Consider the following 26426-nt stretch of genomic DNA (forward strand, 5'->3'; position numbering starts at 1 on the left):
CTGTACAAAAAAGATCTTCATGACCGAGATAATCACGATGGTGTGATCACTGACCTAGAGCCAGACATCCTGGAATGTGAAGTCAAGTGGGCCTTAGAAAGCATCACTACGAACAAAGCTAGTGGAGGTGATGGAATTCCAGTTGAGCTATTCCAAATCCTGAAAGATGATGCTGTGAAAGTGCTGCACTCAATATGCCAGCCAATTTGGAAAACTCAGCAGTGGCCACAGGACTGGAAAAGGTCAGTTTGCATTCCAATCCCAAAGAAAGGCAATGCCAAAGAATGCTCAAACTACCACACAATTGCACTCATCTCACAAGCTAGTAAAGTAATGCTCAAAATTCTCCAAGCCAGGCTTCAGCAATACATGAACCGTGAACCTCCTGATGTTCAAGCTGGTTTTCAAAAAGGCAGAGGAACCAGAGATCAAATTGCCAACATCCGCTGGATCATGGAAAAAGCAAGAGAATTCCAAAAAAACATCTATTTCTGCTTTATTGACTATGCCAAAGCCTTTGACTGTGTGGATCACAAGAAACGGTGGGAAATTCTGAAAGAGATGGGAATACCAGACCACCTGACCTGCCTCTTGAGAAATTTGTATGCAGGTCAGGAAGCAACAGTTAGAACTGGACATGGAACAACAGACTGGTTCCAAATAGGAAAAGGAGTTCATCAAGGCTGTATATTGTCACCCTGTTTGTTTAACTTATATGCAGAGTACATCATGAGAAACGCTGGACTGGAAGAAACACAAACTGGAATCAAGATTGCCGGGAGAAATATCAATAACCTCAGATATGCGGATGACACCACCCTTATGGCAGAAAGTGAAGAGGAACTAAAAAGCCTCTTGATGAAAGTGAAAGAGGAGAGTGAAAAAGTTGGCTTAAAGCTCAACATTCAGAAAACGAAGATCATGGCATCTGGTCCCATCACTTCATGGGAAATAGATGGGGAAACAGTGGAAACAGTGTCAGACTTTATTTTTTTGGGCTCCAAAATCACTGCAGATGGTGATTGTAGCCATGAAATTAAAAGATGCTTACTCCTTGGAAGAAAAGTTATGACCAACCTAGATAGCATATTCAAAAGCAGAGACATTACTTTGCCAACAAAGGTTCATCTAGTCAAGGCTATCGTTTTTCCAGTGGTCATGTATGGATGTGAAAGTTGGACTGTGAAGAAGGCTAAGTGCCGAAGAATTGATGCGTTTGAACTGTGGTGTTGGAGAAGACTCTTGAGAGTCCCTTGGACTGCAAGGTGATCCAACCAGTCCATTCTAAAGGAGATCAGCCCTGGGATTTCTTTAGAAGGAATGATGCTAAAGCTGAAACTCCAGTACTTTGGCCACCTCATGCGAAGAGTTGACTCATTGGAAAAGACTCTGATTCTGGGAGAGATTGGGGGCAGGAGGAGAAGGGGACGACAGAGGATGAGATGGCCGGATGGCATCACTGACTCGATGGACGTGAGTCTGAGTGAACTCCGGGAGTTGGTGATGGACAGGGAGGCCTGGCGTGCTGCGATTCATGGGGTCGCAAAGAGTCGGACACAACTGAGCGACTGATCTGATCTGATCTGACTAGACGGACCTTTGTTGGCAAAGTAATGTCTCTGCTTTTGAATATGCTATCTAGGTTGGTCCTAACTTTCCTTCCAAGGAGTAAGCGTCTTTTAATTTCATGGCTGCAGTCACCATCTGTAGTGATTTTGGACCCCAAAAAATAAAGTCTGACACTGTTTCCACTGTTTCCCCATCTATTTCCCGTGAAGTGATGGGACCTGAAATGGTAGTATCTCCCTCCACCCAGGCAGCTGGCATCCTGCACCCTGGCACACACTGCCTTGGGGTTTTGAGGACCACAGAGGACACAGGAGCCAAGTCTGTGCAGCTGAAGGACTTGGTAATTTGGTTGGATGCTCATGTGGGGTAACTTGAGAAGGGATAAAGGCCTCTTCCAGCCTTTTACTTCCAGTTCTCTTTTAGAGGCATGACCAAGACAAGCATTTTCTCCAGATACTTTTCAGATACTACTACATGCAGCGATGACAGGATGACATTTGATAACACTATCAGGAAAATCATTCATTAAGTGAAAAATACCTTGAGCATTAAGGTGTTTTGAGGCTCAACTTGGGGCCAGTAAAATTACATACATGTTTTTTTTTTCCAAAAAGTAATTTTTATATTAAAAATATGTTTATTGAAGAAGTTTTAGAAATTAATTATCTCCTGCCTGCTCACCTCCCATCTTCTGACCACCCCCTACAAGAAATGTTTACCATGTAGAAATAACCAATCTCAATATTTTGGCTTGTGGGACTCAATCCTGGTTTGGATATATTTTCTCTGTATCCATATATAGTTATAGATACATTGCTATAATTGTTCAACCCACTGTACATTCTTCTTTATGATCTTCCTTTTATCACTTAACATATTATAAAAATGTTTTTCCAGTCATTGAATATTTTTTTCAACATCTTTAGTATCTTGAGAATATTTCATAATTTATTTCTAAAGTCTATCAAAAGAGGCAGTGAATATTCTTTTAGAATGTATTTGTTTGCATCCTTGGCCAGCGTGAGATCTGTATTTGCCAAAGTGTTCCCTAGAAATTGTAACAATGTACACCTCTGGTAAGTTCCACCATGCTTTTGGAACCTTGATGAAAGGTTAAATAAAAATGCATGCCTTTAAAATAAAGTCAGGTAGGGAATAAAGTATGTTCTCTTTTCAGACTGTTGGCACCATTATTCTCAATTGTAGTGTTTAAAGAAAGGGTGACCACTTTATGTATTTCATTAAAAATGCAGGCAGTTATAATATAAATGTGTTCATTGATGTTAAGTAAATGGGTGTGCTGTTTGCAGTATTCACATGACCATAACTTTCATTTTTTAGACTTTAAAATCTTCAAACTTGTCAAAGCCTGCTTTCTCCTTTCCAAGTTTCTCCTATCAGGCTTGAAAGTTTTCAAAATCTTTCTTCCACTTGGTCGTGCTTTCGAAAGTGTTTGAAATCGCACTTAGAGAAAATTAAAGGAAAAATGAATTTTCCCTCTAGAAAAGGTCATTTGAATTTGAATTCCAAAGCAAGTTAGTTTGGGACTTAGAGCAATTAACAGCAAATTTATGTACTCCAAATTGAAGTATGTTTATATGCCTGAAAAAGGGGGGTTATTGGACATTTTATTAGTGAATTAATGTTTTTATAACAATTGTGATGGAAATTATATGGGTGATTGTCAGTTAAATAAAACTTTATCCATGACTTAATAGTCATATAATCAGGTGAAGGGGACTCATGACTTTATTCCTGTAGAGGCAATGCAGTGCAGTGGTACGAAGGACATAAGGATGGAGTCATCTTGCCAAGGTTCAGATTCCATTTTCAGCTGTCAGTGATCTTGGGCAAGTTACTTTCTCTCTCTGTGCTTTGGTCTTCTTATTTATGAGATGGGGGACAATCATATTTCCAGGGTGATCAGCTGTTCTGGTTTGCCCAGGCCCATCCTTTTAGTACTAAAAGTCTAGGATCCAGGGAAAGTTCTCTCTGAAACAAGAAAACTCCTAGTTTGTGGGGATGAGGGCAGAAAGTTAGAAATAGAGCATAAATATAGTGGCCCCCCAAAACAGGGGCTAAAATAGCAGTGTTTTAGGGTCAGATATATATAGTGGAGATGATCTACTTTCCATAGATGCTGTTACTTCCCCTGTCCATCCTTGCTGATATTGACAATGGTGAATTAAGTAGGATAGTGTTTAAAATACTTAGAGCCTGAAACTTAGTAGATGTTCAAAGATGTTTGTTGTCATTCCGTGTTACTATGATGTTAAGGTTTATGCTGCTTTTTGATGCTATTCAATATTAAAAAGCAGAAACAGCACATGTACTTTCCTGTCATTGATATGAAAACTAAAACTATAGTCCCTTGGAGTGATAGAAATCCCTTTGCATGGTTAGTAAAATGTCCTGCCATCACAGAGTGCCCACCATTCCTTCTCATTTTTGCCTTTCAGCGGAGATGCTCTGACCCTTTCAAATATTTAGCAGTAGACTTCCCTCTCAATGTATGCTCACGACTTCTGTTACTGCTAATGGAAGTTACACATGTGTGCTCACCAGGATGAGAAAGGCCTTTATCCCATGTCGGGCAAAGACCCGTGATCCTGAATCTCTTTCTAAACTTCAGACCTGAAGAGAGCAGTGCAGGGAATTGCTGCTTTCTCACTATATTAGCTTCTTCAATTTCCTTTTAATTGGAGCCTGCAACCCAGAATCTTGTAACTTCAGGGGGATGAACAATACAAATTAAGATCTGGATGCTTTCCAGGAATGGCTCAGCTCAAAGAACAGTGTTTTTTTTTTTTTTTCCTTTTAACACAGTTGTGGCTATTCACAAATCGCATGCAGTTGCCTAATGAGTCCGTATTTGCTTCTGAGGTTTCACATTTGCAAACTATACTGCTGAGAAAGTAAGTGATGTGTTCACCCACCTCTGGTGTGAGCTGACTGATTTCATGTACAGGACAGATAAATACTAGAATAGTCAAAATTCTAAACCAGTCGCACAGAACCTTCACATACAGTATCTTACCCTTGTTCAGGACATTCATTTCTCCCCAAGAATTCTTTCTAATGTATAAGACTTCAATTTATGTTTAAGAACTAGTAAACTATAGCAGTTTGACAGCCATTCACACTTAATTCTGTGCATTAAACCAACAGCATTCTTTTCCACAAACATCCATTGTTAGGACAATGCTCTCAGACAGAATTTATGAGAAATGGAATTATGTTACCAAGGAGATAGCATTTACTATAATGAAGAGTAGATCCTAGAAAATGGCCCCTTTTACAGCAGCTCAGAGCAGAGCCACAAAAGCAATTGATTGGTCTTGGCATTTAGTCTTATATCAGCTGTGTCATCCATAGCTTCAGGAGTGAGAACACTAATCTAAAGTGACATTTCTGTTCTGGCGGGCTTTTCTGCCCTGATGAAAGCAATTACTTCATTCCTAAATGATAATTTGCAGGAGTTTCAACCACTTTAATTGATAATTTTTTTTTGTTCTGAGTTCAATTGTGAAGTGATTAGCTGATTTGGTAAATAGAAATTTAAGGTGTGAAATATACAAGTTGCTCCAAGGTAAAGTGCTATTTATTGGGTGGAGAGAAATTACTTGATAAAACTGCAGGTTTTTGTGTCATTATTATGGAACTGCCAGTTGGTAGCTTAAAGTTCTGGAGGAAAATGAAGAACAAAACACTTTGATTCAGGAGGTTTTTGGCAGACACCAAAGCATGCAATGAATAGTTGGGTCTTGCTGTGGTTCATTCAAGGGTTATTTGAATCAAGGTGAACACTGGTTGAAAAGGACTGTGCGGACCTCTCAGCTTTCTTTATTACTATTCTAATGACTCATTCTGGTATTAAATCCTCTTACTTAAAGTGTTAAGAATAAGAATGCTCATTGGCTAAAACCAATTAATTTAATTATTAAGTTCAAACATACACAAGGCATTTTCTGAAGATGAGGGAAAGCATTCAGTGGAATGGCTTTAATTACTCTTTGGATCTGTTTTACCACAAGTCAAAAATAGGTCATGGTTATTCAATCAGAATATATCATAGTTTAAAGATTTTAAAGATACATCTTGATTTTAATACTTTATTGCATGTTAGCAGTTGCACATGTTTTTGACAATGTTTTTAAGCAATCAATTTCATGATATTTTCTTACATGCGGGAAAAATAATGGTAATTTCACTTGTTAAATGAGAAAAATAAGGCAAGAATGAAGGTCAAACTGATTTAGCACATCAAACAGTCTTTGTCAGCCAAGCTTAATATATCCTGAGTTTGTGGAACAAATGAAATTTTGCTGCTATGTTACACTTTGCTTCCAAACAACCATTACAACTGGTTTTATATATTGTGTGAGCATCAGACCATCAAACAGTGCATCTTTACTGACGTGTTGCTGCAGCGATGATCTACAGCAGCAATCTGCCATTTATATAAGGGCAAAATGTGCATCTATATTTAGTTGTGAAATTGGCCTATTATACTCTTGATGTTTACAGAGGCTAACATAAATTAATGATGACAGCTATGAGCAGTGCATTAGTTAAGCAGCAGAGTTCTTACCTTGAACTTGAAGGTTCCAGTTTTAACTTCCAGTATGTACTATACTGCTTTCTTCACACATTAAAGGAAGGTTTCTGAAATTATTACCCTTTCTTGAAGAGCATTAAAAGATTTCAGGTTGGGAGTTATGTTGTACATAATCCTACCAGATAACAGTTTTTTATGCATTTCTCAATTATATTACCTTGTAAGAAAGGTGGTATTTACAATCATGGGGGGAAAATACTTCTGAAAGATTTTTATTCTTTGCAGTGGACTGATTTGATTGACTTTGAACTCTCTGTGATGCCAATGTGTGGTGGACTGTTTTATTGAAAGTAATGAAGGAAGGGCAAGCAGTGCTTATAGAATCTTTACTGTACTTTTTCCCTGGGAAGCTGCCTCATTCAGCTCATGTCAGGGCAGGTGTAGGTACTGGAGTAACTATAGATTTCACCGTTAACTATGACCAGAGATCTGACAAGTATGCAGGTGTTCAAAGGTTCATGAGTTAAAATGCTGCAGCCTTTGATGAATTTTTGATGGCTGCATTTTTAATACAGGTCGACCTTCTTCCTTTGAGGCTGCATGCCAGATTAATTGATAAATAGTAGAAGTCTAGTGCTGGATTCTCCTAAGCAAAACAAGTAGGAAAATCCATAAAAAAAAAAAAACTGCCTGTCTGGCTCCTTAGAAGTACTTTAAAAAGGTAAAATTTAAAGTGGTTTTTACTCTACTTTTCCTTTCCCCTAGAGTTAATGACCAAAACCTGCCGTGTTCTTTTATAAAGACTAGTTATTGTAGTCTAAAAGTTTACATGAAGGTGTTAACTTTGAGGCTTAGAGAGAGGATTTTTATGTAGAGAGAGTATGGATCTGTTGATAATGTCCATATAAGAAATCATTCCATAAAGTATTAAAAAATAGCTGATAGATATCTGGCTGTGAAGAAGTCATTGAATAAGAAACATTTGACTAAGGGGACTTACTTCTGTTGGCTCCTCTGGGACAGTTACTATTTCTGCTCTGTTACATTCTGTAAATATCCAACTGTCTTGTTTCTGTAATCACTATCACCATTTCTGTGAAGTAGAAAACCAAAGAAATTGAACTTTGCAAAGCTAAATTTGACAAACCACAAGAGACAACTTAGTTCTTTTAATGAGTCATCACATCCAAAGTTACCTGCTTTTTCCACTATGGACAAGTGTCCCAGTGAACAATTGACACCTTTATCCAACTCTGAGACTGCTTCGGAGAGATTGCAAGTGCTAAGTCAATTTCATAATATTGGCTTTGTGATAGTGGCAGTGCCTGTTTGGTTTTTGTTTTTTTTTTTCTAAGAAGCAACAAAACTTTCTTTTACCTTTTTTTCCTGTCTCATTTCTGGCTCAAGTAGAGTTTCATGATTCAGCCTTGCCCCCAGTATGGAGGCTAGAACTGGAAACTGCTGTTGTCCTTCCAAGTTTCTTCCCTGCTCCAAGTGTTCTGGGTGAGCTCTCCATGGTCCTGGATTTGGAGCTTTGCCTGGCAGACAGAGCTTTCAGATTTGTGATGTTTTAGGAGATGCTTTGAAAGATCTTCTTCCTGCTAGGAATACACATATACTCTTTCTGATGAATAATTATCATTGCAATTTTGAAGTCTTCCATAGAAGCTTTCACAGTCTTCCCGAGTAACCCGCCCATTCCCTTAATTACTGTTTGGATGTTCATTTTTCTCTATAAACAAAATTGCTTGTCAATTTTGAATGTCAGTTTTTTCTACTTTAGGAAACTAAAAAATGATCCTTTATTATTCTTAGCATAGGAAATCACTTATTTATAAACATTTCATCTTCCATTAATGAGACATGCATTTTTTATTTGAACAAGTCATTGAGTATACCTATAGTAAAAGACAGGTAGACCTAGGCGTAAGGAGGAACATAATGAAAAATCAATATCTCTGCAATCAAGTAGTTTTATTTCACTTAGTATATGGTGTGGTATGTCAGAACCAGTAGATGGAAGTCTTATTGGTGAGAACACAGTATAAATTATAAAGGACCTCAAAGCATACAACAGTTAGTGTGACATAAGCTTGGGTTTTGATTTAACACATCTTATACAGTTTTACTGTGTCCTAGGCACCACTATAAATATTTTTTTAACTACCTCAGTTAATTTTAACAGGAGCCTTATGAAGCAGTATTATCATCACATATCACAGGTGAGAAACTGAGGCAAAAGATGTTAAGTAAGTTGCTAACATTTACTAATTATTATGTAATTAGTCATAGAGCCAGGATTTAAGCACAGGCTCTGGAATTCATGCACTTACCCTCTGTCTCCTGCTATTGTGGAAGACATGCTGAGAGAGGCAGCAGACAGAGCTTGCAGAAAGTGAGAAGCATGAGAGAACATGGAGGCATTTAAATAAATAGGCAATTTTAGGGTTATCACCAAGCAGAAGTCAGCTCTCTGACTTAATTTCTACTGTCACTATATGGGAAGTAAAGTTTACTAAAAAATGAAAGTCATAAGTGGCATAAAGAAAGGAGTTTGAGAAACAATGAGTAAAAAACATAGGTATTTAGAATTATAGAAACTATAGCCTGAATGAAAAATAAAATGATAGGAAAGATGCTACTAGTTAAAAGAAAATTGTAAAGAATTCTGGAGGAACAAGGTGGTGATCAGATGTGGTACTAAGATTAAAACAGTCAGGCTTTTTCCTAGGTATAAAGTTATTATAATAGTAGTCAGTGCCTATAGTGACTTTCCTGGTGGCTCAGATGGTAAAGAATCTCCTGGCAGTGCAGGAGCCCTGGGTCAGGAAGACCCCCTGGAGAAGGGAATGGCAACCCACTCCAGTATTCTTGCCTAGAGAATTCCATGGACAGAGGAACCAGCGGGGTACAGTCCATGGGGCTGCATAGAGCTGGACAGACTGAGCAACTGATGTTCTCACTTTCACTTTCCATGTTTATGTAACATTTACAACATGGCAGCTGAAAGTAATATATGTCAAGGCATTTAGCACTTGACATATATTAGCTCAATTACTCCTTTGAAGATATTGTGAAGTATGTTCTACTATAATGTCTGTTTCCCAGATGAGGAAATTGAGGTCCAAAGAAGCTGAGACTTCTGTCCAAGATTGCCAGCTAGTACCTGTGTGATGCTGTGGACATGGAGCCCCTGCTCCAAACATCTGTGCTTCCAAGAAAGCTTAAGTATAGGTTGACTACATTTAGGCATTCTTCAGTCTTACTAAAATTCTTTGTTGTAAAGCTCTGAAGGAGACTCTACCACGTTTAGAGTTTACAGACTATCTTAACTGTTGCAATATAGAACTGTCCAAGGGAGGTTCACTTCTTTATAGTCTACAATATATTACTATGAAATTATCATGTGAGCCATTGCAGTGGTCCCAGAAGATTTGCCAAATGCTACTTTTTTGTCATCCTCATGGTCTAAGATGATAAAATTGAAGTTCAACATAGTGACTTAGAATTATAATGTCTACAATGGCCAAAGTGGATCTCAGAATCCCTTCATTGGAACTCTTTCCATGAAACATACAGCTTGCCAAAGGAACTTAAAATACATGGAGGATTCAAAAAATAACTTTATGTTTAACAAATACTGACTGCTGAATCTTCATTCTTAGTAAACTCTTTTTTGATTGCTTGTTAGGTATATGCTTAAAGGTATAACTTTATAAATGTGTAAAAGTTGCTTAAAGATGTTGAGTGAAAACATACATTAAATAATATTATTTTAACCAAGGATATTTTTAGGATAAGTTAATTCTAGCAACATCAATGGCAAAAAGAGAGCAGAATCCAGCTTTATAATCCTTATAAGAAGAAATTCTATATGTTAGATCATTATTCTTTTGGATGGAGTGATGGATCCCTTTTGAAAATTTGAGAATCATTTTATATATATATATACACACACACATTATTTTGGATATGATTTTCAGATATGCATGTGTGTCTTTGAAAATAGTTGTTGATTTGTTGTTGGTGGTAATTATTAATGAAGATGATACTGTTGTCATCACAGAGTTAAAATTTTTGATTTGTGGAGGATTTTCTGTTATTCAGAGTCTAAGTGGAAGAGCATTAAAGTAGTGGGAATTTTGGGCTCAAGAAGTAACGTACTACTTAGTCACATTTTAGGTGGCAGACATCAGGCAGTAACATTTACTCACAGTCAATCCATTCTTTCTCTAGTATTTAGAAATGCAACTGTAATGTTTTGATTTAGAACACAATGTACAAATGCAAATTTAGGTTAGGTTTTAATGTAGTCCTTAATTCAGTGTGAGAATTACTTCTAACTAGGCTCTACTTCACAAAAGCAGGCAAAAGATTAATCCACAATCTGTCATTGTCTTAAGGTCTTTAGCTTCATCTATTGTATCAGTATCTCCACAACCTTTATAATCCTTTGACTGTATTTTATTGCTGTTGCCCTCAAAACCAATTACTACTTATTACAGACACAGTGCCCTCATTCTGGAAATCTTCTGTACTGTGGTGTCTGCATAATGATGTGGTGGGGAGTCATGGAAACCCTTTGTTATTAAGATTATGGACAGGAAGATTACTCCAGTAGGGTAACACAGTGTGTGTAAAGAGATTTTTTTTAAAGGGGGGGAGTGATAGAGAAGAAGTGATAAGATAATATATAGAAGCACATAAAGTAAGTGCTATTTTAGAAAAGCCAAGTGTCAGAGGGCAGTGTTTAAGCGAGGAACCCCAAAGCATGAGTGTCCATAGACCCCACCTTCCCTGAGTGGACCAAAAAAGTCATCTCCACTCTACTTCACCCTTGGAGCCCACTGGGCTACTCCCTGTGATCTTTGGCTTTTCTACCTTAGGATTAGTTTTTTTCCTTAGGTTATTGATAAGCCCATACAGTAAATATCAATTTCAGAATATTGCTTAATCCTCTATTGGCTTCAGGTGAATAGAGAAATTCCCATTATGAATGTTAGTAATATTGATTAGGTATCAGATGAATCCATTTGTGACCACTGAATGACATATATAAGGAAAATTACATATAACATCCATGTGAAACTTCTGGCAGAATTGACCTCCTGAATTATTACCCAATTGCAAAATGAGTCCCTGCTCCATTATTGACCAAATGGCATGTTTTATTTGGCTTGCATGCTTTTCAAAAATGCCAATTAGTTAACATAAGCTTAAAATGTAACATAAACTTGGAAATACTATGTAAAAATTCGGATTTTTTGTTTACTAGAAACAGCAGTAGCTGAAATCTGGCAGCACATGTAAGCCTTCCCCCAAAGCAGCACACACAAGGCGAAAACTGTATATGCTTTCCTTTGCCTGGGCTGTCATCCTCCAGTTCTCCACAGTCAGCATCAGGCCTCTTTACTCATTGACATTCCCTGCCTTAACCCTGCAAGCCCTTGAGTTAGCAGCCTTGCTCCAGAGCTCCATCATAGTCACTTATAGGACCAAAAAAAAAAAAAATTTATATATAAGTTCAGCCCACCTTCTGGAGTAGTATTCGATTATGAGAACACAAAAAGAGCAAAGCACTGAACTTGAACCCCTGCACTCTACAAGTGGTAGATAAAACATGTCAAGTGACATAGTTCTTTGGGTACAGCTGACTTAAATGGTGTTAGATAGATTACTTTTATTATATAGGGGTAGAGGAGGGCTATGAATCATTGTTTTATCCTAAGATGTTGACATAGATTCAGATTTTACTTGTACTTGGTTAGACTTTAAGGCATCTCTTGCTTTCGTGTACCTAGTTATCAATCAGCCACATGGAGCATTTGAATAATTGAATGGAGGTCAGCTAAAATTTTGGGAAACAAAATGATATAGCTTTTCTTTATAAATTAGTGATGTTTCCACTGAAGATTATCACCAGAGATATCAGGACAAAGATTTGTCACCTGTGACTGCTTTGACTCTGAAAATGGTAGTGTTAATTGGTCTAGTTCTGAGAAATACATTAACTGGCTAATGTCAAATATTTTATTAATGGAGCAAACATGAAACCTGTTGGGCTATTAGCCTAGCAAGTATTTGACCCAAACATCATGGAGCTATTTAAATTACATAGATACTCAGTAAAACACTTGAAGTGTCTGCAGTGAAAACAGTTTTCCACTATGAACAATATCAGATATGGTCTAAGGTAATATGCCTTGGTGAAGGAAATGGCAACCCACTCCAGTGTTCTTGCCTGGAGAAACCCAGGGATGGGGGAGCCTGGTGGGCTGTCTATGGGGTCTCACAGAGTCAGACACGACTGAAGCGACTTAGCAGCAGCAAGGTAATATGGAATGTTATTGCTCATATTAAGAGGTTGAAGCCATACTACTTGACTTATTTTGACCTGTTCCTCTGGTCTTGCTCCTCTTTCTTGATATTTTATATTGGGGAAAACCAGGATGCTAGATTCAAAGATTTTAAATGCTTTCAAAGCCCGATAAAATGGATACTTATATATGATGTTAATAATACCTTGATACTCTAAATATTGCCCAATTATTTATCATCACAGTCTGATTTTGAATTTTATTTTTCATCAGACACAAAACAGAACAATTCAGAGTAGGTGGATTTCTCCTGTCAGATACTCACATATAACTTCAGTTGTGCCAGATTCTGCCCTCAGCAATGCGAGCAAACTTCAAACAGAAATGTGCATAAATAGTTAAAGGAAAATGCTGGATCCCACCTGTTGCCTCTTCTGTGAAGTAATATGTCTATAATGTTTATAAATTTTAATAACCCATATGGGGCTTTATCTTTCAACATTAAATTTATATTATTTTAAAGTTTGACTTTTCTGGGTGATATATTTTATTCTCTAATATCTTAGAGAATCTATCCATCTATGAATGTATGCTCCTTAATAAAGAATTAAAGTATTCTCTTATCAACCAATTACCAGTGCATTTATAAAGTTCCATTGAAATCATCATTTTCAATGAGAGTTTTTCTTTATCTGACTGAAGGTTATGATTCTTATTGAGGGCTGGAAGCACATCAGCATTTTATTTGTTAATTCTGTGAACTGTGTTTTTGTTTAGCCTTTGTTCCTCGAGATGGTAATAGAAAACATTTTTTTAAATGTATCCTTTTGGGGGTTTAGTCTTCCCTGGTGGCTCAGATGGTAAAGAATCTGCCTGCAATGAGGGAGACCCAGGTTCAATTCCTAGGTCAGGAAGATCCCCTGGAGAAGGGAATGGCAACCCACTCTTATTCTTGCCTGGAGAATCCCATGGACAAAGGAGTCTGGCAGGGCTACAGTCTATGGGGTCACAAAGAGTTGGACATGACTGAGCAACTACACTTTTGAGGGTTTAAGATCCCAGAGTGATAATAGTTGAATGAACAAAGCCATTGGCTTAAAAATAGATCTATAAATGGGCTTCCCAGGGGGCTCAGTGGTAAAGAATTTGCCTGCCAATTCAGGAGACATAGGAGATGTGGTTCTATCCCTGGATAAGGAAGATCCCATGGAGGAGCAAATGACAACTACTCCAGTATTCTTGCCTGGAGAATCCTATGGACAGAGGAGCCTGGCAGGCTGCAGTCCATAAGGTCACAAAGAGTTGGACACAACTGAGCATACACTCACACATGCAGATATGTAATTATAATCACCGTCTTTTAAATTGCTCATAGCTGATAATAGCAAGCATCACCTGTAAATCTTAGTCTCAAAAACAATGACTATATCTCAGTACCTGGGTAATTGGAGGGAAAAACTTAACAAGCAAACTATTTTTACTCATTGCACATGAGTTTATGGCATATAAGCCCAGAGGTAGAATTTATGGTTTTAGTGGTCTTTGTCTGGAACTCCTTTTACCGTGGCCCTGAAATTTTGAAGAAAATTTTGGTAGGTTTTGCTGGTTGCGGGGAGGGGCGGGCACAGATGAAGTAAAAAGAAAAGCAGTGTTCGTCTGATTGACAGAATCACACGTTCTAAACAGCACTTTTTCACTTCTTTGATTCCAGTTTACAAGCATTGAGAAAGGAGAAGTCCCGGGACGCCGCCCGGTCCCGCCGGGGAAAAGAAAACTTTGAGTTCTATGAATTGGCCAAGTTGTTGCCTCTTCCTGCAGCCATCACTAGCCAGCTTGACAAGGCCTCCATCATTCGACTTACAATCAGCTACCTGAAAATGAGGGACTTTGCTAACCAGGGGGACCCTCCATGGAACTTGCGGATGGAAGGCCCTCCACCTAACACGTCAGTAAAAGGTAAGGTTTCAGCCCCTGTTGATCCTGGAATGTGGTCTGTTGGTGTCTCTGAGATGAAACGTTTACCATCATCCTCTCTTCTTTTCCTGCATATCAAATCCTTTAAAGGGATACAATTGTGGAAATCTGAACTCTGCATGAGAAAGACACCATGTGAAGGTGAAATAAACCTCTTCTATTTCTATTTTATTTTCAAAAAGTCTGTCAGCCTAAATAGTCTATCACTTTAGATAAGGTTTCAGGGAAATGAGAATGGAATGACTTACATTAAAATGTTTCTTGGGTTTAACTTATGTTATGCTAATACATGCAAATTATTATTAAGTGGGGGGTGGTTAAGAGAATACTTGGTAAAGGTTAGGACTAACATTTTCTGATTTTAGTTACCAAAGAGAGGCAAAGAGCAGAGTACAGTTGTAGCAGGCATTTTGAATAATGATTTTATTGACTAACAAAGTGATCAATCTATGTATTGTTTCAACTCTTTATATATAATGCCTACAATTTATAAATATAAACATGTATTTATGCTCCCAATCTGGATGTACTTACCCTTAAAATTTATTAAAACTTTAGGTCTTTTTTACCTTGATACTCAAGAGGGTTATTTTCTTGCATGCTCTTGAAACATCTAATAACTAATGAGATTTTAAGTATATGAATATGCATGCATGTATTTATTGATGTACATGTGGTGTTGCCCACTGATTTTCTTTAACAATGTATCACTCAAGGCATGGAATGGGATCTGTTGGTTTTTCTGCTTTAACTTAGTATCTAGGCCCTTGGTGAGCATGGAATAACTGGACATGGGATGGAATTGCATGCAGCCTTCTCTGGGGGAGGAATTAGATTCTTAGCTATGTGATTATACCTTGATGAGTACCTGTGAAGTCCCTGTATTCTTGGCTGTTGTAGGGAAGGATACTGGGGAAAGCTATAACTTCTTATAGGATTCAAATAAAATGAAAGTTCAACAGCAGTGACTTGATGATTCTGTGCTAAGAGGTGTAATCATATGTATGTAGATACCTGTGTGAATCTGTTTGCATCTTTGTTATCATTACTTAGGGATTCTGTTTCTTATGCTTATTAGAGAAGGAAAATTTGAATGCAAATTGTAACAGGTTATTTTTCTCTAAGGCAGAGGTTGGCATACATTTTCTGTAAAGGCCATATATAGTAAATATTTTAGTTTTGGGGGAGTACTCAACTCTGCCATTGCAGAATGAAATCAATCATAGACAAATATAAATAACAAGATATGGCTGTGTTCTAATAAAACCATACTTGCAAAGCAGGCAGCTGCCACCAAGTTTGGCCCACAAGCCATAGTTCACAGACTCCTGCTCTAAGTATAAGAATGACATTTGAAGGTTGAGAAGAACATACAACAGAGATAGTTCTCAAGGGCAGGGTGTCAATATGAGGAAGCACACGACAAATAGACCAAGGCACATTCATGCTTTCCTTACACAGCCCTTCTACCCTTAAGAATGTTGATGTCAGCTTGGTAATATACCAGTCCATGTTCCAGATACTAAAACGGGAATTTTCCAAAGCTGAGGATGTGAGTATAATCCTAGTAAATACTTAAGAGTTTATTTAGTAGGTTGTCTTTGTGTTTATTCCAAATCATGTAAGACGAATGGATACATGTAGCAGGTTAGAAATCACAAAAGAATATAAAATATATTCTTAATCTTTTTATTCAATTTGAAATACATTGACTGAGGAACTTATATTAACTTGTTTAACATAATTATCTTTTACTTCCATCTTTTCTTTAAGAGAGTTGGTAGCTTATAGTCTTCCTTGGTAGTGGTTACTGCCAAAGTAGAAAAGTCTAGTGGTTCCATGGTCTGTCTACTCTTCTTGCTCTTGTTTAGTCGCTAAATCATGTCTGACTCTTTTGTGACCCTCTGGACCTTAGTCCACCAGGCTCCTCTGTCCATGGGATTTCCCAGGCAAGAATACTGGATTGGGTTGCCATTTCCTTTTCCAGGGGATCTTCCTGACCCAGAGATCACACCCACGTCTCCTGAACTGGTAGGTGGTTTCTTTACCACTGAGCCACCAGGGAAGCCCTGTTCATTCTTCTACAATGTGATAATTCTGCTTGCTTTTGGAATCATGGCCTTTTAGAGATGCATACTTATAGATAGTATAGAACTAAGCCCTCATTTTACAGGTGAGGGAAATGATGTAGAAAGGGCTTACAGTTAAGTATTGCTGCTACTGCTAAGGCGCTTCAGTTGTGTCCGACTCTGTGCGACCCCATGGACTGCAGCCTACCAGGCTTCTCTGTCCATGGGATTCTCCAGGCAAGAACACTGGAGTTGCCATTTCCTTCTCCAGTGCATGAAAGTGAAAAGTGAAAGTGAAGTCGCTCAGTCGTGTCCAACTCTTAGCGACCCCATGGACTGCAGCCTACCAGGCTCCTCCATCCATGGGATTTTCCAGGCAACAGTACTGGAGTGGGGTGCCATTGCCTTCTCCTACAGTTAAGTATTAGAAGATCTAAAATTAGAATCCCATTGTTTTGCTTTTCTGTCTAGGGCTCTTTCAGATATTATTTCTAGCAATAATATTTGATTTCTATCATCATCATCATTTGATTTCTATCTCATCATCCAGATGAGAATGCTCTTAGCTTTGGACTATGGCTAATAATTCATTTTTTTTTTGTGACCTCCAGTCAACTTAACTATGTAAATACTAATGATGAAGATGGATTAAAATAAGATAAAATACTGTCTCTGCTCATAGGATAAGTTCAGTCTATAGAGGAACATGGTGATGTCAGTGAGAAAAGTGGGAAGATTGGAATTTATATACCAGACTTAATTATTTAAAAAATTTTATCCAGTTTATCACAGATCATCCAGTTGTCACATGTTTACTCCCTCTATTAGAAATCTGATGATAGTCTAGAACTGAAGTCTATACTGTACTGAAGTAGGGGACTTGCTACTGTTTACTCTGGCTCTCAAAGGTTGCTAGGAATGCAATGGGTGCTTTCGGTAAGCTGGTTCTGCTGTACAATATATGTATATTTTATTGCTTTCCTCTTTAATGCAAACCTGCTACTCATTCTGATCAAACATTCATGAAACAACAACATCAAAAGAAATTCATTTTAATTTGCTAAGGTCTTCTATGTTGTGCCCTTGAAGAAGTTCATATGGATAAACAAGCTTATATAAATAGCCTCCAGCATCATGTGAAGTGCAGTTCATAATCCAACAATAAAACAGTAGACATTATACTTCGTGCTTCTCCAAGCAGTCTCTTGAATAAACCTAAAGGCATTTGGAAATTTATATGAAAAGTGCTTACATGATGTAGGCAGCATCTTTTTAATGTGATGAGTTGTTCATGTTAATAATTAAATTTCAAAGCTTAAATTTAAATTTGTCCCAAACAACTATATAGAAATTTAATTATTTTAATTTACTGCTTCAGAAAGGTTCTTTATTCTGCCCTGTGTTCATCATATCTTTTCTTAAAAGTCTATAAAGGTTGATGAGTTTGTTTTGTGATGCCCATTGTGTACAGATTATTGCAAGTTGTGCTTGCAGAAAGCACACTCAGGTGGCGGTGTGTAATATGTCCTGAGTCAATTACTTCATGGAAATGATATGTTAAGCAATTGGAAGGTAACAGATAGTTTTTTTCCATTATTTTAGAAATATCTCTATTGTTATAATACAGATCAAATCTACAATGAACATTATGCATTATTCAAGAAATGACCAGGCATTCTCAGCAGTGTTTCAGCTAAATAACTGATGATTGTAACCTTTAAAGAAATCTCATTGTGGTGACTGTTGGTAAATCACTTCTCCATTCATAGTAATCTCTGTTTAGAGGCTATCTAGAAGCCATTATATCTTTTATTAATCTTCAAAGTAATGGCTGCTGATTTGACATTTGCTAAAACTAGATAAATTTTCTGTCTTTCTAATACCACAGACTTCAGTCAGTTTTTGGAGTATATCTGTGTCTGCTGCAACTCTATTAATCCAGGAATATTTACCACTGTAAGCATAAGTTTTATTTCACTTTAAACATTGCAGCTTTTAAACAACAATTTTCCTATATGTGTGACAGGCCGCAATCTTACAGTATGTAAAATACAAGACATATTTAGCTTTTGGAAGGGAACAATTGAAAACTATGCAAGACAACTCGTGATTGAAATCGACTGGACACATTAAGGAAGAACTTGAATATTTTCATGGAATTTCCTTACACTATTTCAAGTATCTGTGTGACTTAATGTAGATGTTTCTGAGAGGAGAAACTTTCAGGTCTTTATTTAAGCAACATAGAATCTATTCTTAGCTAAAGACCATACTGTTACTTAAGCAATGATGTCTAATGGATTCATTTATGTTATTCATATAGGGTAAATGAGTATAGGACATCCTTCAGAATAACACTGAATTGCTACTATAATGATTGTCTCTGAGATATGAATAGTATTTTATAAAATGGTTCTAGTTCCATAGAAGGGAGAGATTCCAAGACAGGCTGAGTGATAGGCCTTCTTGGTTTAAGCAGCTCAAAGGTCTTGATTTCTCTTCTGGCATTTTACTGTGTGCTGACACTATGTTACCTCTCCCAAGTGACATTCATGTTTGGGGGCAAGTGTCATATTCCTTGTTATTAAAAAGTCATGTAAAATGAAAATTCTTAGAAGCAGTACATGGCATGTATATCAACCTGTGGTAGTCTTTATTTTCAAACAGCTAAATGCCTAATGGTGACTCCTTAGGTTCTGAAAAAGAGCTTCCTATCACTCTTCCCTGGTAGCTCAGCTGGTAAAGAATCCACCTGCAATGCAGGAGACCTCTGTTCGATTCCTTGGTCAGGAAGATGCCCTGGAGTCCATCCACTCAAGTATTCTTGGGTTTCCTTGGTGACTCAGATGGTAAAGAATCCACCTGCTCTGTGGGACACCTGGGTTCTAACCCTGGGTTGGGAGTATCCCCTGGCGGAGGGCACAGCAACCCACTCCAGTATTCTTGCCTGGAGAATCCCCATGGACAGAGTAGCCTGGCAGACTAGAGTCCATGGGGTCACAAAAAGTCAGACGCGACTGATTGACTAAACACAGGATAGGCCTAGGAGAATGGGAGAGAAGATGGAAACTTGGTTCCTGTTCTTAACTCCATTACCCTCAGTAGACTGAGAGCCTGACTGTCTAGTTTAGACTCTTGTTTTATTTGCCTCATCCCAAGTGAAGAGGAACTCAAAAGCCTCTTGATGAAAGTGAAAGTGGAGAGTGAAAAAGTTGGCTTAAAGCTCAACATTCAGAAAACGAAGATCATGGCATCTGGACCCACCACTTCATGGGAAATAGATAGGGAAACAGTGGAAACAGTGTCAGACTTTATTTTTCTGGACTCCAAAATCACTGCAGATGGTGACTGCAGCCATGAAATTAAAAGACGCTTACTGCTCGGAAGGAAAGTTATGACCAACCTAGATAACATATTCAAAAGCAGAGACATTACTTTGCCAATAAAGGTTTGTCTAGTCAAGGCTATGGTTTTTCCTGTGGTCGTGTATGGATGTGAGAGTTGGACTGTGAAGAAGGCTGAGCACCGAAGAATTGATGCTTTTGAACTGTGGTGTTGGAGAAGACTCTTGAGAGTCCCTGGGACTGCAAGGAGATCCAACCAGTCCATTCTGAAGGAGATCAGCCCTGGGATTTCTTTGGAAGGAATGATGCTAAGGCTGAAACTCCAATACTTTGGCCACCTCATGCGAAGAGTTGACTCATTGGAAAAGACTCTGATGCTGGGAGGGATTGGGGGCAGGAGGAGAAGGGGACGACAGAGGATGAGCTGGCTGGATGGTATTACCGACTCGATGGGCGTGAGTCTCAGTGAACTCCCGGGGTTGGTGATGGACAGGGAGGCCTGGCATGCTGCGATTCATGGGGTCGCAAGGAGTCGGACACGACTGAGTGACTGATCTGATCTGATCTGAAAGTCAGTGGTGGCACCACATGGAAACAGAACCTTCCAAAATCCAAGCTGACAATGCTCATTGCTGTTTATTTTGGTAGCAGGTGACAAGTTTTACTAGTATATGGAAATATGCTATGATAAAACTGCCTTTCTGGGCTTCCCTGGTAGCTCAGCTACTCAGCTGGTAAAGAGTCCATCTGCAATGCTGGAGACCCAGGTTCGATTCCTGAGTCAAGAAGATCCCCTGGAGAAGGAATGACTACCCACTCCAGTATTCTTGGGCTTCCCTGGTGGCTCAGACAGAAAGAATCCATCTACAATGCAGGAGACCTGGGTTCAGTACCTGGGTTGGGAAGATCCCTGGGTTGGAAAGATCCCCTGGAGGAGGGCATGGCAACCTACTCCAGCAATCTTTTCTGGACAATCCCATGGACAGAGGAAACCTGGCAAGTCATAGGGTGTCAAAGATTTGGACACAACTGAGCCACTAAGCACAACTGCCTTTCCTTAGATATGCTTTGAGGAAGGATCTTTAATTATATGCTATAATCCCTTTATATCTTTCTGACAAAGTTATTACTTCTGAAAGAAGTTCATTTTTTTTTGGTGTTAAAATTATCTTTATCTTTTTAATATTTTTCATACATACAAGCTTTATTATAAAATTATAAGCTCAGTTTATGAAACTTATAAAAGTAAAAAGATAGAAAAAATTCACCTATAATGTTACCACCCAGACAAATACCATTGATAATATTTTGATGTATTTCCCTTTCTTCTGTACATGTTAAACAAAGGTTAGCTTTTAATCTTACTTTTGCACACACAATATCTTGTATCCCACCCTTTCCACTTAATATTCATGAGAATTTCTCATTGTGCACATGTTTTTTAACATAATTTTTCATGGTTTTATAAATAAATCATTATATGAACCACTTTAAATCCTTCTGAGACACAGTAGTAAGTGAATGAATGAATGAAAAGTGAAAAAATGAATGAGGTTTCCCTAGTATCTGTTATATAATTCATTTCACTGTTTTTCTTTTGTTGTTTACAATTTGGCAAACAGTGCTACAATGAACATCTTTGTGCATGCTGCATTTTAGTGGGTTCTTTTTTTAAAACTTAATTAATTTATTTTATTTGGAGGCTACTTACTTTACAATATGTAGTGGTTTTTGCTATACATTGACATAAATCAGCCATGGGTGAACATGTGTCCCCCATCCTGAACCCCCCGCCCACCTCCTTCCCCATCCCATCCGTCCCCTCAGGATCATCCCAGTGCACTGGCCCTGAGCACCCTGTCTCATGCATCGAACCTGGACTGGTGATCTATTTCACATATGGTAATATACATGATTCAATGATATTCTCTCAAATCATCCCACCCTTGCCTTCTCCCACAGAGTCCGAAAGTCTGTCCTTTACATCTGTGTCTCTTTTGCTGTCTCGCATATAGGGTCATTGTTACCATCTTTCTAAATTCCATATATATGCATTAATATACTATATTGGTGTTTTTCTTTCTGACTTACTTCACTCTGTATAATAGGCTCCAGTTTCATCCACCTCATTAGAACTGATTAAAATGTATTCTTTTTAATAGCTGAGTAATATTCCATTGGGTATACGTACCACAGCTTTCTTATCCATTCATCTGATGATGGACATCTAGGTTGCTTCCATGTCCTAGCTATTGTAAACAGTGCTGTGATGAACATTGGGGTACACGTTTCTCTTTGAATTCTGGTTTCCTCGGTGTGTATGCCCGGCAGTGGGATTGCTGGGTCATATGGAAGTTCTACTTCCAGTTTTTCAAGGAATCTCCACACCGTTCTCCATAGTGGCTGTACTAGTTTGCATTCCCACCAACAGGTAAGAGGGTTCCCAGCACCACTTGTTAGATTGTCTTTTCTCCATTGTATAGTCTTTCCTCCTTTGTCAAAGATAAGGTGTCCATAGGTGCATGGAATTATCACTGGGCTTTCTATTTTGTTCCATTGATCTCTATTTCTGTCTTTGTGCCAGCACCATACTGTCTTGATGACTGTAGCTTTGTACTATAGTCTGAAGTCAGGTAGGTTGATTCCTCCAGTTCCATTCTTCTTTCTCAAGATTGCTTTGGCTATTTGAGGTTTTTTGTATTTCCCTACAAATTATGAAATTATTTGTTCTACTTCTGGGAAAAATACCATTGGTAGCTTGATAGGGATTACATTGAATCTATAGATTGCTTTGGGTAGTATACTCATTTTCACTGTATTGAGTCTTCCAATCCATGAACATGGTATATTTCTCCATCTATTTGTGTCCTCTTTGATTTCTTTCACCAGTGCTTTATAGTTTTCTATATATAGGTCTTTTGTTTCTTTAGGTAGATTTATTCCTAAGTATTTTATTCTTTTTGTTTCAATGGTGAATGGAATTGTTTCCTTAATTTCTTTTTGTTTTTTCTTTGTTAGTGTATGGGAATGTGAGGGATTTCTGTGTATTAATTTTATGTCCTGCAACTTTACTATATTTGTTGATTAGCTCTAGTAATTTTCTGTTAGTGTCTTTAGGGTTTCTATGTGGAGGATCGTGTCATCTGCAAACAGTGGGAGTTTTACTTCTTTTCCAATCTGGATTCCTTTTTTTTTCTTTTGCTGTGGCTAAAACTTCCAAAACTATGTTGAGTAGTAGTGGTAAGAGTGGGCACCCTTGTCTTGTTCCTGACTTTAGGGGAAATGCTTTCAATTTTTCACCATTGAGGATAATGTTTGCTGTGGGTTTATCATATATGGCTTTTATTATGTTGAGGTATGTTCCTTCTATGCCTGCTTTCTGGAGGGTTTTTATCATAAATGGGTGTTGAATTTTGTCAAAGGCTTTCTCTGCATCTATTGAGATTATCAGCGGTTTTTATCTTTCAATTTGTTAATGTGGTGTATCACATTGATTGACTTGAGAATATTGAAGAATCCTTGCATCCCTGGGATAAAGCCCACTTGATCATGATGTATGATCTTTTAAATATGTTGTTGGATTCTGTTTGCTACAATTTTGTTAAGGATTTTTGCGTCTATGTTCATCAGTGATATTGGCCTGTAGTTTTTTTTTTTTGAAGCACCTTTGTCAGGTTTTGATATTTGGGTGATGGTGGCCTCATAGAATGAGTTTGGCAGTTTACCTTCCTCTGCAATTTTCTGGAACAGTTTGAGTAGGTATTAGGTATTAGCTCTTCTCTAAATTTTTGGTAGAATTCACCTGTGAAGCCGTCTGGTCCTGGACTTTTGTTTGTTGAAAGATTTTTGATTACAGTTTTAATTTCTGTGCTTGTGATAGGTCTGTTAAGATTTTCTATTTCATCCTGGTTCCGTTTTGGAAGGTCATACTTTTCTAAGAATTCATCCATTTCTTCCAAGTTGTCCATTTTATTGGCGTATAGTTGCTGATAGTAGTCTTTTAATGATCCTTTGTATTTCTGTGTTGTCTGTTGTGATTTCTCCATTTTCATTTCTAATTTTGTTGATTTGATTCTTCTCCCTTTTTTTCTTGATGAGTCTGGCTAATGGTTTGTCTGTTTTATTTATCTTCTCAAAGAACTAGCTTTTAGTTTTGTTGATTTTTGCTATAGTCTCCTTTGTTTGTTTGTTTTTTTTCATTTATTTCTGCCCTAATTTACATACTAGCCTTTTGTTTTCTTTAGTTTTGCATTATGGTGGGATGAGCATTTTTAATATCAGCACACACCAATAGGATCTCCATGTCTGATACAGGACAGGAAGGGCTTTCTAACAAATGTGGGCTTAATAATGGTAGAGAAATTCTCTGAGACTTTAATTCTGTAAAGTTTCACATGCTATCAGGAAAAGCTTTACTGTCTATGAATGAGGAGACTGCAGTGTGTGTTTGGCATGACGAATATATAAAGCACTGCTGGGTTCTTGCCACATGCCGCTGTTGCAGTGTTTGTTTGTCATTCTTTTCAGTCCATTTGGCACTATTGAGTATCCGGAATTAGACTCAACTCCAAACATCAACTTAAAGAAAGTGTATTTATGGGTATGTGACTGTGAACATGTGAAAATTCTGGTGTGCTAGTTAGCTATGGGCTTACCCGGTGGCTCAGTGATAAAGAATCCTCCTGTCAATGCAGGAGACACTAGTTCGATTCCTGGGTTAGCAAGATCCCCTAGAGAAGGAAATGGCAACCCACTCCAGTATTCTTGCCTGGGAAATCCCATGGACAGAGGAGCCTGGAAGAACTATAGTCCATGGGGTCACCAAAGAGTTGAACATGACTTAGCAACTAAACAATCACAACAACACAAAGTTAGCTACACTGCCAGGGTAACAAGCAATCATAGCATCTCAGTAGTATGACATAAAGCTTTTACTCTTCTCATGTCTCCACATAGTCTGGGGGTTGGCAGATCTAGGCTGGGCTTAGCTGTGTGGTTCTACTTTTTGCCATAGCTCTGGCTGAACTTTATTTCCTGCTTAGGGTTCAGTTCAGATCTGCCTCCTGCCACGCAGCAGCAGATACTTGTAGGAGAAGCTCTTTTCATGGTGCTGGCAAAGGTATAAGAGGGGTGAACAAAAATGATATCTCTTATGGGAATTTTTGTGGAGACTTCTGAGAATGTGGACAAAAGAGTGCCTGTGTACTTTTGTATCCTACATCAGGATTCATCCATCTGTTCCTCTCTGAATAGTCATCTCCTTTTTCTCTAGCAACACTGACTGCCCCATACCAAACATTTATGCCTTTGTACATGTCATCATCTGACTGGATTGTCCTTTCCTTCTTTTGGTTTTGCTGAATTCTCATTCACCTTCCAAAAGCCAGGTTAGATTTACTTGCTTAATAAATATTCTCTCCTTCCCAGAATGTTGGTCATTTCTTTTATAGGTTACTGTTGCTTTAGTATGAATTCATAATTCATTATATACTTCTCTCCCTATATTTACACTATGAGCTATTTAAGGGAACAGTCTGGGTCATCTTATGTATGTTTATGTCCTCATGTGCAGTACCCAGGAAAGTAAGTATTCAGCCATGTTTTCCAATTAAATTGTATAGAATTGGATTGTGTGTTGACATTGCTATTAACAGAGCTAAACAGTGCTGATGGGAGCTAGAGGTGGGGCTATGTCCTAGCCTAGGAAGAAGGAAAAAAGGGAGAGCAAAAACACAAGGCAGGACAGAAGAAAAACGTAGAGAAAATGATGGAAATAGTGTGAAACTAAGGGGAAATTAAACAGCGTATGGGGTAGGAAGAACTAGGAGGATTGGTATCCCATCTCTGCCCTGTACTGTCTCCAACTCTGGGATCAGTCATACCATGAAATGGCCTTCCCCTGCCAACATGTTTCTCTCATGTAATGTGCAGGCTGGGGAGTTGAAAGTTAAAAAATCATGTAAAGAAACCCTAAGTGTCTTGAGTGTATGGATTCAAGTCTATTTGACACAAATATTTACTCTATTTGAGTACCTTCTCTTAGTAAGTCCTCTGAGTCGCCTGCTGAATATTCTGGGGGCATATAAAGAAAGTATGAGGCATGAACCTGACCTTGAAGGTATTTACCATTTCTTGAGAAATAAATTTTGGAGAAAAAGGGGGAAGAAAAAAGATGAGAGCTTTTGACACAATTAAATATACCATGTGACCTAGGTTAATAAAACCCTATCTAGACCTCAGTTTTCTCATTTGCATTTTCTTTTTGTCAGTGATTCTGATCTGGGTGGTGACTTATCCTCTGACCCAAGACCCAAAATTCCTTAGAAACAATTTAGCAATTATTGTCTCAAATTAACTTTTCCTGGGACTATGGGGTTTCTTGAAGCTGTTTATTAATAACTTCAAAAGCCACAGGCTCTCCCTCTTCACATTCTACTAATATTTCTATTTTCCTTCTTTTTCTTAATTTCCCTTTCTGTGAATGTATGTCTCGCCCTGTGCTATAGGTTAAAATATATATGATATAGTTTTTTCTCTTAAAAACATTTATCTGGTGATTATCAGGATTTGCATATGTGCAATCATTATAAATAAG

The 26426-nt window shown here is 38.0% G+C and overlaps 1 protein-coding gene across 8 annotated transcripts in view; it reads left to right on the forward strand.

Annotated features, from left to right (window-relative positions):
- The window catches only part of NPAS3 (neuronal PAS domain protein 3), a 959011-nt gene that overhangs the window by 291915 nt on the left and 640670 nt on the right, over positions 1–26426 (forward strand). For 6 of the 8 annotated variants that reach the window (XM_059879434.1, XM_024982066.2, XM_024982068.2 and 3 more), the window contains one exon: positions 14156–14400. In XM_059879434.1, coding sequence (XP_059735417.1) covers positions 14156–14400 — 245 coding nt within the window. Of the gene's footprint in view, positions 1–14155; positions 14401–14508; positions 14560–26426 lie in introns of all 8 variants that reach the window. The other 2 variants (XM_059879430.1, XM_059879431.1) reach the window with 1 other exon arrangement.

The sequence above is a fragment of the Bos taurus genome, chromosome 21, assembly GCF_002263795.3.
Source record: "Bos taurus isolate L1 Dominette 01449 registration number 42190680 breed Hereford chromosome 21, ARS-UCD2.0, whole genome shotgun sequence".
Classification (NCBI taxonomy): domain Eukaryota; kingdom Metazoa; phylum Chordata; class Mammalia; order Artiodactyla; family Bovidae; genus Bos; species Bos taurus.